This window comes from Dermacentor variabilis, chromosome 7 (genome assembly GCF_050947875.1).
Source record: "Dermacentor variabilis isolate Ectoservices chromosome 7, ASM5094787v1, whole genome shotgun sequence".
Taxonomy (NCBI): domain Eukaryota; kingdom Metazoa; phylum Arthropoda; class Arachnida; order Ixodida; family Ixodidae; genus Dermacentor; species Dermacentor variabilis.
The window spans coordinates 113,627,765-113,640,214 of NC_134574.1; the positions used below are offsets into that span (position 1 = coordinate 113,627,765).

Consider the following 12,450-nt stretch of genomic DNA (forward strand, 5'->3'; position numbering starts at 1 on the left):
TCTGTCACATGTGGGACATGGGGATGAGGCAAGGGAGTGGGGGGGAGGGGGAGTTCTACTGCCTATGACACGGCCACCATATCTTGAGAGCGATCTGCGACATGCTAAGTACGCGCCCGCGCGGGCCTCATCTTCAAAGTGGTCTGCGATATTGGTGTGCTTACTGCCACTAGTTTCGTATGCGCTGTGCTTTCAACGTTTCGTTCACGTTGAAGCGAGATGGCATGAAAGCAAATTCACTTGCTGCTGCTGCCGCAATTGCTCACTCCAGTCTACCTGTGTGCGCATGATGCCGTGCATGTTAATTTAGCACAATTGGTTTCCAGCAGAACGTATTGATACAGACGGAGAGGGACAATGACACACTTTGGTGAAGTTAGTAAGCGATTACAAGTTTATACGGCCTACGAAACTATCCTTACTTCCCATAGCTGTCTACTAATTTGCTATCGCAACCGATGCTTTGCCTTTCGGGCAAAATTGCGACTTTTTTGTGTGTGCGTGCATGCGCAAGGCCCGCACGTTGTGGGCACTTTCATTAAACCTCTCCGTGGATATATATGTATCCACAAGTATATCTGCCGAGATAGCAAACTGATACAACTGCCAGCCACACGAAACCTGGAAAGTAGGCAAAGAAAGCCTCGCTTTAAAATGTGTTTTCCTCTAGATAACAGAAAAGTTGCCAACATTTGCTTTTGCTTCATCATGTGTGTGAATGCACACATGGTGCGCATCGTGATGGTGAATTTGTTACACAGTTACGCAGAGACTCGCTTGATTTTCACAGGTTCAAGAACCACACGCTGAACCACTGGGTCACTCACAAACTTTATTTACCATTTTTATCGAAATAAACTTCTTCCTTGTCTTGTCGTTCCAAGCCGGAACCAGCGCAATGACGAAATAAAACAAGACACGAAAAGCGACGTCCCAGCTTCTGCATTCTCACATCGCCACGCTTTCTCCCCTCCCATTGCAACTTTGAAAACCTAGTTTTTGTATTTGCTTTATTTAAATCCTCTGCACATAAACTTGGTAACATAGACATACACAAACGGAGGAGCTCTCCATCTGCTACTGGCAAACATAGATAATCCAAGGACGCTGCACCCAATTCCGAGTCACAGTTACCCCTTAGACAGTGGACAAAAAAATGTTTTAATGTTTGAAACATGGAAGTGAGCCAGCATTCTACAGCACTCATGTCTGCCCCATCAAATTAAAGCACATAAAAAAAAAATATTAAGCTAGTACTGCAATTCCTGACTGAAGCATAAATATGAAATTTAACAGCTCAACCGCAGCATCTAGGAGAATTGAGAACTGTGAACAGTAGGTGAACAAGTCTGCCATGCACTTGCTTTACCAAAAGACTTCCAACATTTTTTTTTTTTCTTGCCATTGCATAGTAGTGAAGCTGCTCAACAAGCTCTCTGCTGCACTATAGTCTGGCGAAAAAAATCGAGCCAATGGGGTACTAAAAACTTGAAAACAAGTGGCAGCTGTCTTGTCCTGAAAGTCCCCTTGTATTGGCTTAATACAGCTTGCTATTTGGAAACTTTATCGCAGAACTTTTTATCGCAGCTGTGATGGTACAACTTGTCATTTCGTTCTACCTACAGACTCGCCACAACCACCTGCTTCTTAGCCAAGCACTGTTGTACAACCGCCAATAGATGGAAATGTAAAATGCCATACCGAGTAGCAGCGTCCTTGGGGGGAAAAAAAATCTACACACATACTCAAGTCGGTTGAAACTTGGCAGAGACCCGCCCTTAAGAGCACGCACACGCACACAAGTACATTTCAAGGAAAAAAAAAAAAACGTTAAGGCAGGCAAATCATAAAACAAGAAAGAATAGATAAATTGCATGTTTTCTTCTACTAATAAACATTCGCAAATGACTACATACAGTTCTGTACACGTTACAATGCAGGAAAAAAAAAATTACACAGGTCAGTGTGTCCCCCACGTCCACAGTTTTCTCAGGCATTCCTCTTTCTGACCTCTCTTCGCCACGTCTTTTAAGCAGTCCTCCTTAAGAGACATGGCACGGCATTCACACAAAGACACTCGCCCACAGGGTGCCAAGCGGCGCATACATAAAGGAGTCTGGCTTGGACAAGTCCTCTGGCTCAACCACTGCCTTGGTTTGCGCTCAGCATCTCACAGGGGCAGCATTCTGCAGTGCGTTCGTTTAATACCATGTTTTAATACAACACTTTTCTGTTTCATTCAACACAAATCGGAGAAATCGATTTTCCCAGGTACTGTATGCAATATTATGTTGAGACAAGGCGCACACAGTGTTCTGCACCGACAATGCAAGACACTGTTCCCATACCCCAGCAATGGCTCTCTCTAGGCATCAGAAGCCGACATCGAAGGCCATGGTTTTGCTAACTGTACGGGCCCAGAGCCGGAAACATGTTGTAGACACCGTGTTTCAAATATTACCTGTCACTTTTACCATGGATGACATGCAGATCCGATGACCTATTCTGAACAAAACAAGCAAGTACTGTGCCGTAACAACTGTGCCTGACAAAATTCACCGCGAAATGCTATCTCTGTGCCAAATTTGAGTGTGAACGAGACAGCCATTGGCCAGAAAGGCCGTTGGTAACCATCTTCTTTATTTATGCAACATTCGGTACACCGGATGGGGGCGATTTGGGAGCGTAGCCCTGCCTTCCTCGTTTAAACTGGCGTGCCTGCAGAGCACAGGACCAAAGGATCGATAAGAGTGGAAAGAACAGGTGCAAACTGTTATAAATAACGCCGAAGTTATGAAAAACAGAAGGATCCTGCATTAATAGATAGCCTGCAAAGAAAATAAAAAGCCAAGTTATGGCAAGACAGCCTTTTCTGGTAGTCCCTCTTCATAACGAGAGAATTTGACAACAAGCAAAGGAAAACTGCTCTTCAAGCTGCCCATTTTTCTGTTCAGGTAAGTAGAAATGGTGGCGGGAAACCAAGTTTCGCGACTCCTTCTGGGCCTAAAAAAAGGCGACGCGTGGAAAGTGCCACATTCTTCAGGTTTCACCCTTTCGGAGCTCAAATACCACTGCCTGGCATAAAAAAAAAAAAAAAGTGTTGGACTGTGACTCGTCTCTCTCCCTGCACAATTTCGTACTCCCGAAAAACGACAGTGCAGAATTACGAGTCAAAACACACAAAGGTGGTAGGAACAACGTGAAAACCTCTAAGGAAGGTAGGGCAAGCGGGGCTGGGTTGGAAGCGGGAGGAGATTTCATTTTCGCGTCCAACAAATCGCACCTCACTTTTTTTTTTTTCACAGCCGAGCGAAATGCACTGACCCCCGATGACCAAAAAAAAAAAAAAAAAAACAATGTACAACTTTGTAGTCCTCCCTCAGCCAACTGAGACACAAGTCATGTTATTGACAGACGACTGCTACTGGTCTGCCGACAGGATTGACAGTGCCCGCCGGCAAAGAGCTTGTCAACACAATGGCTCACAGACAGAGGAAAAAAAAAAAGCACTGCAGTGGCCACCACATCTGCTGCAGCAAGCAACTTTCCAATCAGCCACGTTTTTTTTTTCTCTGTACACACAATACACTTCCACAGCCAAGACGGGACACTAAACGTTTGCTGTGCGTCAAAGGCCATGCTGTTCACATCTCTTCGGTTAGTACAGTTTACAGTGGCGAGCAGAGAATAAAAAAAAAGAAGAAAAGCAAAGAGCGGCACGGGTGCTTTTGTCTTGCTTGTTTCTCTTCCTGCGAGTTCAAGTCAGTCTGTTGACTGCCATGCTCGTCTTCGGCGATGGTGGCCTCGAAAGCTCTCGCCTCTTTTGCCATGCGTCTAACACTAAGAGCCCTACATGAGTCTACCAGGCCTGCAAAACTAACGTCAGGGGAGCCTTCTCTCGCGCCGCTGCCACGGGAAGAATAAGTTTCCATCCAGGCTCAACCGTTTCACGCTCGTGGGAAGGGGCAACGCTGACGACTTTTTGTCAAAAACTAGCTGCGGCCAACTACCGAGCCTCCTTCCCATTTTTTCCCGTGGTTCCGAAGGCTAGAAGACTGCGCGAGTCCGTTGAGGAACCACGCAAGGAACTGATGAAAGGACCGACAAACACACACATACACGCAGATGATGGCACACATACGTCTGAAGGACAATACGGGGGGGGTAAAAAAAACTGAGCTCACAACAGAGTCCACACAAAAAGGAAAGCAGGGGAAAAAAAAAAGTAAGGCGCAGTGCACGGCAGCGCATACACACACAGGGCAAGATCAGAGATTTTCCGTAGTTACTACACCCGTGTGCACAGTTTCTTATCTTTAGTGCACACAGAGACGACAGAGAGGCCTTCTTGGTTTCAACGCTCCAGCAACACGTGGAACAAAGCTACTGCAGCACTATCAATCCTTCAGTGGTAATGGTATCGGCAGCGATGTTGCCGCTTCCGGGAAGGTCACGCCACAAAGCTCGGCATGACAGACGTTGCGATCTTCCTGCACCAGCACACTTCTCTAGGATTTGTGATCCGCCGCCAAGAGAGGAGGAGGGCGAGCGGAGAAGCAAGAAAAAAGAAAGTAAGGAAGTTCACGTCTGCAGTGCTTGGCTAGACGGGGCAGCGATGGTCAACGCAAACTCCCCTGCCGAAAGCCTTCGTATCTCCTCCTTTCTTCAGCCCCTGCTGGTTGCTCCGTTGTTGACTCGGTGGTGCATGCACGATGGCCCTTCTTCCCTCTCTCTCTTATTCCCGCCACCCTCAGATATGTGGCAATGCGTGCCACAAGCAGGAGGGAGGTGACGGATGGGGCAGGACTCGATGACGGTGCATAATGACAATAAACGACAAAAAAGAAAAACGGTATTAAAGGAAGAAAGATCAGGTGAAAACAACACGAGGGGGCAAAAAAATTTTAAAAATTTACAATACGTGGTGAGAGTTTTAATGTTCCTTTTCCCTTCCCGAAACCTCCCCCGAGCAGCGGCGGTGGTGGTGGTTCAATAAGTTAGGTTAGGCGGCTGAAACACGCGCACGCACACACACACAAGGCAACACAGTCTCCCTCTCTCCCGCAACATGAGGAGTGCTTGAAGGCGATCGCCGAGAATGTGTCCAGCTCCCGCTCTTCCTTTGCCCGACACTTGCCGATGACAACGGTGGTGACGCCGGTGTGGTACACGTGGCGGGAGGACCGAGGGGCGGAGAGGCATGTGTGTGCGAGTGTGCGAGAGGTGGTGCGCGGAGAGAGAAGGATCGGTCTCCTAGTTCTTCCCTTCTCGTACCTCTTCGTACGACACACCTCGGCTGCTGCTGCCGGTTTCCTTCTCAGACGAAGACCTTGGCGAGGGCGTCCGCTCCGGCGCTGGCAATGTACGGCTTCGACGGGTGGAAGGCCACGTCGAAGATGGACTCGTCGAACTTCTTGCGATGCGAGGTAATCTCCTGCACGCACGTCTTGTTGTCCAGATTCCACAGCCGGATAGAGCAGTCGTGGCCTGCGCACGTCAAAGAGGAAGACAATGAAAGGGGGGGTCTCAGGGGTGGTTACTTGACAGGTGCCGCAACGAAGTCTGGAAGACAGGGTGCAGTGTCTCTATACAGACACAGTGCCAAGTTTTCAAATGTTGGACGCGTACAAGTCGTCTTAAGCACTTCAGTTTCACTTGCAATGGCTGCAATACCTGGCACAGAACAGTGGCACGTATTGAAATAAAAATGTGACAAAAAAAATAATATCTGGGAAAACATACAACTTTAAGTTATTAAACATGTGGCAGACTCACCTGTACCCGTATTTACACGACTGTAAGTCGACCACTTATATAAAATTTTAAAATCCGAAGTTGGGGGGTTGACTTACAAGCAAAACCGAAACATGGCACCGTCAAAAAAGCGAGACCAACGGGAGCAACAATGTAGTTATAATTTTATGTTTGCTCTGTGACCCTACCCGTAGCTTTTCGCTATCCCACGTGTTTGTTCACTTTTCGGAAGGGTTTTTCAACATTTTTGAGAGTTTTACAGTGCACGCATGAGTGCACGCAACACTTATTGGGGGTGTCGATAGTTGGAATCGCCGCTGTTCCCATTTGCGGCGGCACCCTCAGAACAGCGGCACTTGCGGAAAGTATCGGTAGTTCACGGAAGAGTAGACACCGCTCGCGGGTTTCTCTTTCCATGTTGCACTTAGCTTTCTCTATAGTTTGACGAAGCACATTGGTTTGACGCGTTCCACTTGACTGCCGGCTACGTGCTACTTCTACGCTTCCTCAGTCGTCATGAAGTGCTCCACTAATCATTCGACACTCGTTCACAGAAGCGTTCAAGAGGGCTGCCATCCCTCACGCCGAAGAAACAAATCACTGCGCAGCGGGCTGCGAGTTCAATGTTCCTGAACGGGTGGTGTGAGAGTGGCGTCTGCAGCGAAGCGAAATTTTCACCTGTGACGGCAAGTGAGGAATTTCTCATGTGCCGAAGTCTAGATGCTTTCCGGAGCTGTATGCTAAGCTTGCGGCGTACGTGCCTGAAATGCGTGATCGGTCCCTGCCAATGAAGTGCGACACGGTCATGACACAAGCCCAGACCTTCGCCTTTTAAGGACCTGCTCCGCTGTGAGTACGAGTGGCTTGCGGCAGAAGACCACGAAATTACTTAAAGAAGGGAATTGCGCTAAAAAAGACACGGACGAGTAAGGACATGGACGGGCGCGCATGGACGGACAGACAAAGACGGACATTCGTCCGTGTCTTTTTTAGCGCAATTCCCTTCTTTAAGTATGTACGACCGACTCGCCCAACAACGTGCTCTCCTAAATCACGAAATTACGCCAACCGGACCTGTCAAAAGAGCCTCCCTAAGGGCTGCGTGTGGTTGGGCATTAGGCGTGGGCTGCTGTTCCACAAGATGTGGTGCTGTCATTTGCCAAATGTGAAATTTCGCTGGACGACGACGCACTGTGGAACCATAGCAACGATGATGATGGCAGCACTAGTAGTCCAGTGACTATGTCAGCTACTAATAAATTTTCGTTATCGAATGCGCCCTTGGGTATGCCCTCTTTTTTTTTTACCTGTCATGCGATATGGGGGGTGTCGACTTACAATTGTGTAAATACGGTAGTTAGCATCTCATAATTCAAAGTGTTGCAAGACACTGACACGCACCGAGCCAATGGGGCCCCAATTGGCCAGAGACCACACAATGGTCTTTTTGCGTCTTCGGCAAGCTTAGTATGCATTTCTTGAATTCAGCAGCTTCTTCGAGCAGGGCATTTTGGCGGAAAGTTTCGACGTGCCAACATAGCGCAAACTGTTGCGGTATGAGACGTTGACATGTGTCAAGCTGGGGGGGCCCAAGCGATCCGAGACGGACATTGTTTTCCTATTGCGTAGCGTCTTAAGGTGGCGATGGGAAACCAAAACGCAATCGAGCAGGAATACAATGCCTACGATGCCACCAGAGTGAAACATGATGCTCACTTCGTGCCACCTGCCGCAAGGAACAGCAGCGCTTTTGCATTATCGAATATTAAAAGTATGCAGTACGCTTTTCCGTCGGTGCTATGCCCCACACACTGTGAAACAGATAGGTGAAGCTGCAAATTTCCACGAACTCCGAAATGATGGGTTGGCGGCGACAGCTAGGAATGCAGCGTGCGATGACCCAGGAGGAGGTTTGCTGGTACCGGAACAGGGAACTTTATGCGCACCATCGTTTTCACATATGACAGGCAGGAGGTAGTGTGGGGCGAGCATTGTGGGGAAGCTGCTGTGGTGAGCAACTAGTGTTCTCAATTGCATGCACCTTGTGCGTTTACTTGCTTACATGGGATCTATTGGCCGAAAACACATACAATCACAGTTTGGCACGTACCAAACATTGGTACCGAAAGATTGTGTTTTCCGGGCCGGAAATGTATGAACCGGCAAAAAAGAAGTGTAACTGAAGTGTGTCATTTTTTGCGCTCTCGATCGTGAATGCTAGCGCCACGAAATCACATGTAATGGGATCGTGTTAACAAGGTTCTACGGTATTACGTGCAGTAACAGTTCACCCACACTAGCTGCAAGCACACTGCAAAGCAGAATTTTTTTTTTTTTTTTTTTTTATTGCTATGCTCTGTGTACCTGTCTTGTTTGGACTGAACTCTTTATTCAAAGGGCATCTAGCACTATATACTAGATCGATCACTTTGACGTATATTACTGTCTCTGAACACCGATTGACTAAGCCGTGCATAATGACCGTCACTCCAGTGAGGCATTGCACCAGGCACCACTCGAGCAAAAGCGCCAATCTTCCCAAGCACGATCAACCAAGAGAGCGCGCAGAGAAACGAGAATGTACAGCACGTCCTTCACAGAGTATGCAAATCAATTGGCTCAATGCTCTGAAATGACATGACTCCACATGCCGCATGACGTGACACCCGTTTGCGCTCAGTAATGCATGGATGTGCACCCACACCCTTTATGTCGAAGCCCAGCGCAGAAGGCTAAACAAAGCAAAGAGCTTTCAAGACAACTGACAATACTGTAATGAAGATGACTTGTACGTTAACCCCTTGCTTACATTGGATGTTTGTCCACACATTTCTTATAGAAGACAAGCAATCAGCTTGTCAGTGCTGCTTTCCATTTTCTAGCAATGCCACGGATGGGCCTAGTTTTGTTTCAGTGCTTAGCCACGCTGTTGGTAGATGGCAGCCCACATTCCATGGGACAGTGCAAACAGAAGCGAATTTATTCTTTCTGTGGAGGTAAAACGTGTTGGCAACCAGGGTCATTCAAAATAATTTGGCCATTTTTGGTCGCAATTCAGTATAGCAACGTGGCATGGAAGGAGTTAAGAGGATGAAATGAAATGATGTACCTAGTACACATACAAATGTTGTCAAAACAGCATGACCAACCAGCAGCTTACACAGTGTTTGTCTCTAAACATTGTCTTCTTCGTGCAAGGCAATGCTGCATAATCACTACAATCATGCACCAACGCCTCGTAACCGCTTCTTCAGGTAAACTTCTACACAGGACAATATTTCAAGGTGGCGCTTCGCTTCATTGGAAAGAAAATGCCTCCATCCACCCACACTTTTCCTGCAGATATATTGAGGCCGCGTGCAGCTGTTAACAGTTTTGTGTCCCAACCTCAGGCAAGCACAAAGGGTGGCCCTCAGATCTCATAATCTTCGCGCACAGCAGCACGTTCCTTTTCCCGCCAGGACTGAGAGTGGATACCAAGCAGCCAGGTGATAGCAGCTCACAGCCAATCTCTTATTCGGCCCCATTTTTTGAACTAGCAATACCCAATTTTCTACGAGAATTTTGTGGGCTAAGAAATAAGAAATAAAGAAAACAAACAAAAAATAAAACTAATGTAAATTTAGGGGACTTGTAGGGAACCATATAATAAGGCTGCTTGACTCCAAGCCCACAAGTCAAAGCTCGAAGGACCCTGCTAGCGAAGGCAGATTGTAATCACTGGGCAACTGCATTGTGGCCTGGTTAGGGCAAGGATCTTTGAACGCAACTATTTATGTACAGTGGGCACGCTATTTATGTCAACTAAATTTCGACATGCTGCCAAACATGACATAAGAGAGACATTTCTAATGTGAAGGCTTGAATGAATCACAACCGAGCTAAAGACAACAATACATTGCTTCAACAGCAACAACAAAAAAGTAAAAGGAGGTATCAAATTACTTTAAGCCTTCATGCTGTCACAAAAAAAATGCAGCCGTAAAATAATTCAGTATCCTGTGCTAAACACTCACGCACTTTGAAATCGCCATGCCAGAGTATCAAGGGACGGAGAAGGCAGGACACGACAGTGCCAAAAGATGTGTCAAGAGCCATACATCTGTCAACACAGAATATGCTCAGGAAAATAGTGAATACTTCTAGAAAGCTACTCACTTTAGTAAAGGAATTGTGCATTTGACGGCATATATTGGTAGCAATGAGGACATTTAGGCAACATTTGTTGCTTCACTGTGTAATTCTGTAAAGGACAGAACCGTTAACGAGCACATCTGCAGTGGTAGCATAGGTGGATAGCACACTAGTCTCAGAGATGCCGTTCAGCGACGAAGCCGCCCAGCAAATCAGTTGCCCGAGAGCACGTGCCATTTGCATCAGCAGTGAAATTCCAACCTCCGACTAAGAACCATGAAAGAGGGCGAAAGAGCCACAGAAAGCCGGTCCACCTTAAAAACCAAGTCAGACCGGCAAAAAAAAAAAAAAAAAAAAAAGCAGCGCTACTCACTTCCTGAGAGAAGGTAGAGGCCGTTGGGGTCGATGGCCAGGCTCGTCACTGCATCCAAGTGGGCAACCATCGAGTGCACCATCTTGCCTGCAGTGATCAGCACAACACAACCGAATGCACGAACAACATTTGGCAAACGAGAACAACATGGATTTCACACTAGCTGCAACGAGTACAGCTTTACAGGAGACGCACTTGCCACTGACTGCGACAGTGCTTTCCTGATCTTTACATTACCTGAAGTGGTCAAGCGAACGTGTTGAAACTACGCAAAAAGTGGCAAGTTCCTAAAGCCGCAAAGCGCACAGACAGCTTTTCAATTTGAGTGGCGTTTCGCCAGTTATGTCAGGTGTCAAGAACGTGAGCGCAGCTTGTTTCAACTTCCCCTTGTATTCATCATAAGCAAACCAGGAAACTCGAGAACACTCTGTAAACGCTTTAATAAGTGCCAAAGCAAACTTCTGCTGGCCAGTTGCATTCTGCACGTTTCGGCGACGCACGTACCAGTGTTATTGTCGAAGAAGCGAATGTGGCGATCCTCGTGCGCCGTCACCGTCATGGGCAGGGTCGGATGGCTCACCACACAGTTGATCTGTTTGCTGAGGGCACTCGCATCTGGGAGACACACAGAACAGGCAGAGAGGAGTGAGAGCTGTTGAGCTGGAAGATTCCTCTACAGCAACAAGACTAAAACAGACTGCGAGCGTGCTTGTGTCATCTGAAGTGGTGTGTGGTCGTCTTACCACGTGACTCCATACGTGGCAAGACCACACATCATGTCACGCGCACTTGCCGTGGGCCTCCCGAATCGAGTACTCTTTACCGACGGCACCGATGACCGCGTGGAGCGGTGCCGAGCAACGTCATGCGCATCCCAGCTTTTGCCCGTCGCGCAAACTGGCTTTAATTAAGGAGCCGACGATAACCCACATTTCTGAAACTGCCTGCCATAAAGATAGCAAAAGCCTCCCTCGTGTTTCTCGGAGAAAACTGGAAAGCAATACTTTCTTGTTAAATAATGTTATTAGCCTCCTAAACATGTACCGTATTTACACGATTGTAAGTCGACCCCTTTTTTTAAATTTGAAAGTCTGAAGTTGGGGGAGTCAACTTACAATCGAAACCAAAACATGGCCCTGCCAAAAAAAGCGATACCAACTGGAGCTACAACGTAGTTACAATTTTATGTTTGCTCTATGGCCCTACCCGTATCTTTTCGCTATCCCGCGTGTTTTTTCGCTTTTCGAAAGGGTTTTTCAACATTTTTGAGAGTCTCACAGTGCATGCAACACTCATGGGGGAGTGTCGATAGTTGATGGAAGCGCCGCTGTTCTCATTTGCGGCGGTACCCTCAGAACGGCGGTGCTTGCGGGGAGTATCGGTAGTTCATGGAAGAGCAGACACCGCTCGCGAGCTTCTCTTTCTCTGTTTAAAGGCATTGGTATTGGTTTGACGCGTTCCACTTTACTGCCGGCGACGTGCTACTTCTATGCTTCCCCAGTCGTCATGAGTGCTCCAGGCCCACTAATCGTTCGGCACTCGTTCACAGAAGCGTTCAAGAGGGCTACCATCCCTTACGCCGAAGAAACAAATCACTGCGCAGCGGGCCACAATTTCGATGTTTCTAAACGGGTGGTGCGAGAGTGGCGACTGCAGCGAAGCGAAATTTTCACCTGTGTGACGGCAAGTGAGAAATTTCCCACGTGCCGAAGTATGGACGCTTTCCGGAGCTGTAGGCTAAGCTTGCGGCATCCGTCGCTGAAATGCGTGATCGGTCCCTGCCAGTGAAGTGCGACGTGGTCATGAAATAAGCCCGGACCTCCGCCTTAATTTTAAGGTTCTGCTCCGCCGTGAGTACAACGAGTGGCTGGTGGCAGAAGACTGCGAAATTACGCCAACCGGACCTGTCAAAAGAGCCTCCCTGATGGCTGCGTGTGGTTGGGTGCATTTGGCGTGGGCTGCTGTTCTGCAAGGTGTCCTGGTGCAGTCGTTTGCCCAATTTGAAATTTCGCTAGACCACGACGCGCTGTGGGACCGCAGCAACGATGACGATGGCAGCACTAGTGAAGACGAGTAGCCCAGTGACCATGTCAGCTACTAATAAATATTCGCTATCGAATGCGCCCTCAGGTATGCTCCCTTATTTTTTTTTTTTCCGGTCAAGCGATATGGGGGGGGGGGGGGGGTCG

General features: G+C 47.8%; 1 protein-coding gene across 6 annotated transcripts in view; it reads right to left on the minus strand.

Moving 5' to 3' along the window:
• Positions 1–819: 819 nt before the first annotated feature.
• The window catches only part of Cka (Connector of kinase to AP-1), a 108,889-nt gene continuing 97,258 nt past the window's right edge, over positions 820–12,450 (minus strand). For all 6 annotated transcript variants that reach the window (XM_075699020.1, XM_075699021.1, XM_075699022.1 and 3 more), the window contains 3 exons: positions 10,766–10,876; positions 10,262–10,348; positions 820–5,487 (listed from right to left, as the gene is read on the minus strand). In XM_075699020.1, the coding sequence (XP_075555135.1) occupies positions 5,318–5,487; positions 10,262–10,348; positions 10,766–10,876 (368 nt within the window). In that variant the 3' untranslated portion in view covers positions 820–5,317. The remainder of the gene's footprint in view (positions 5,488–10,261; positions 10,349–10,765; positions 10,877–12,450) is intronic.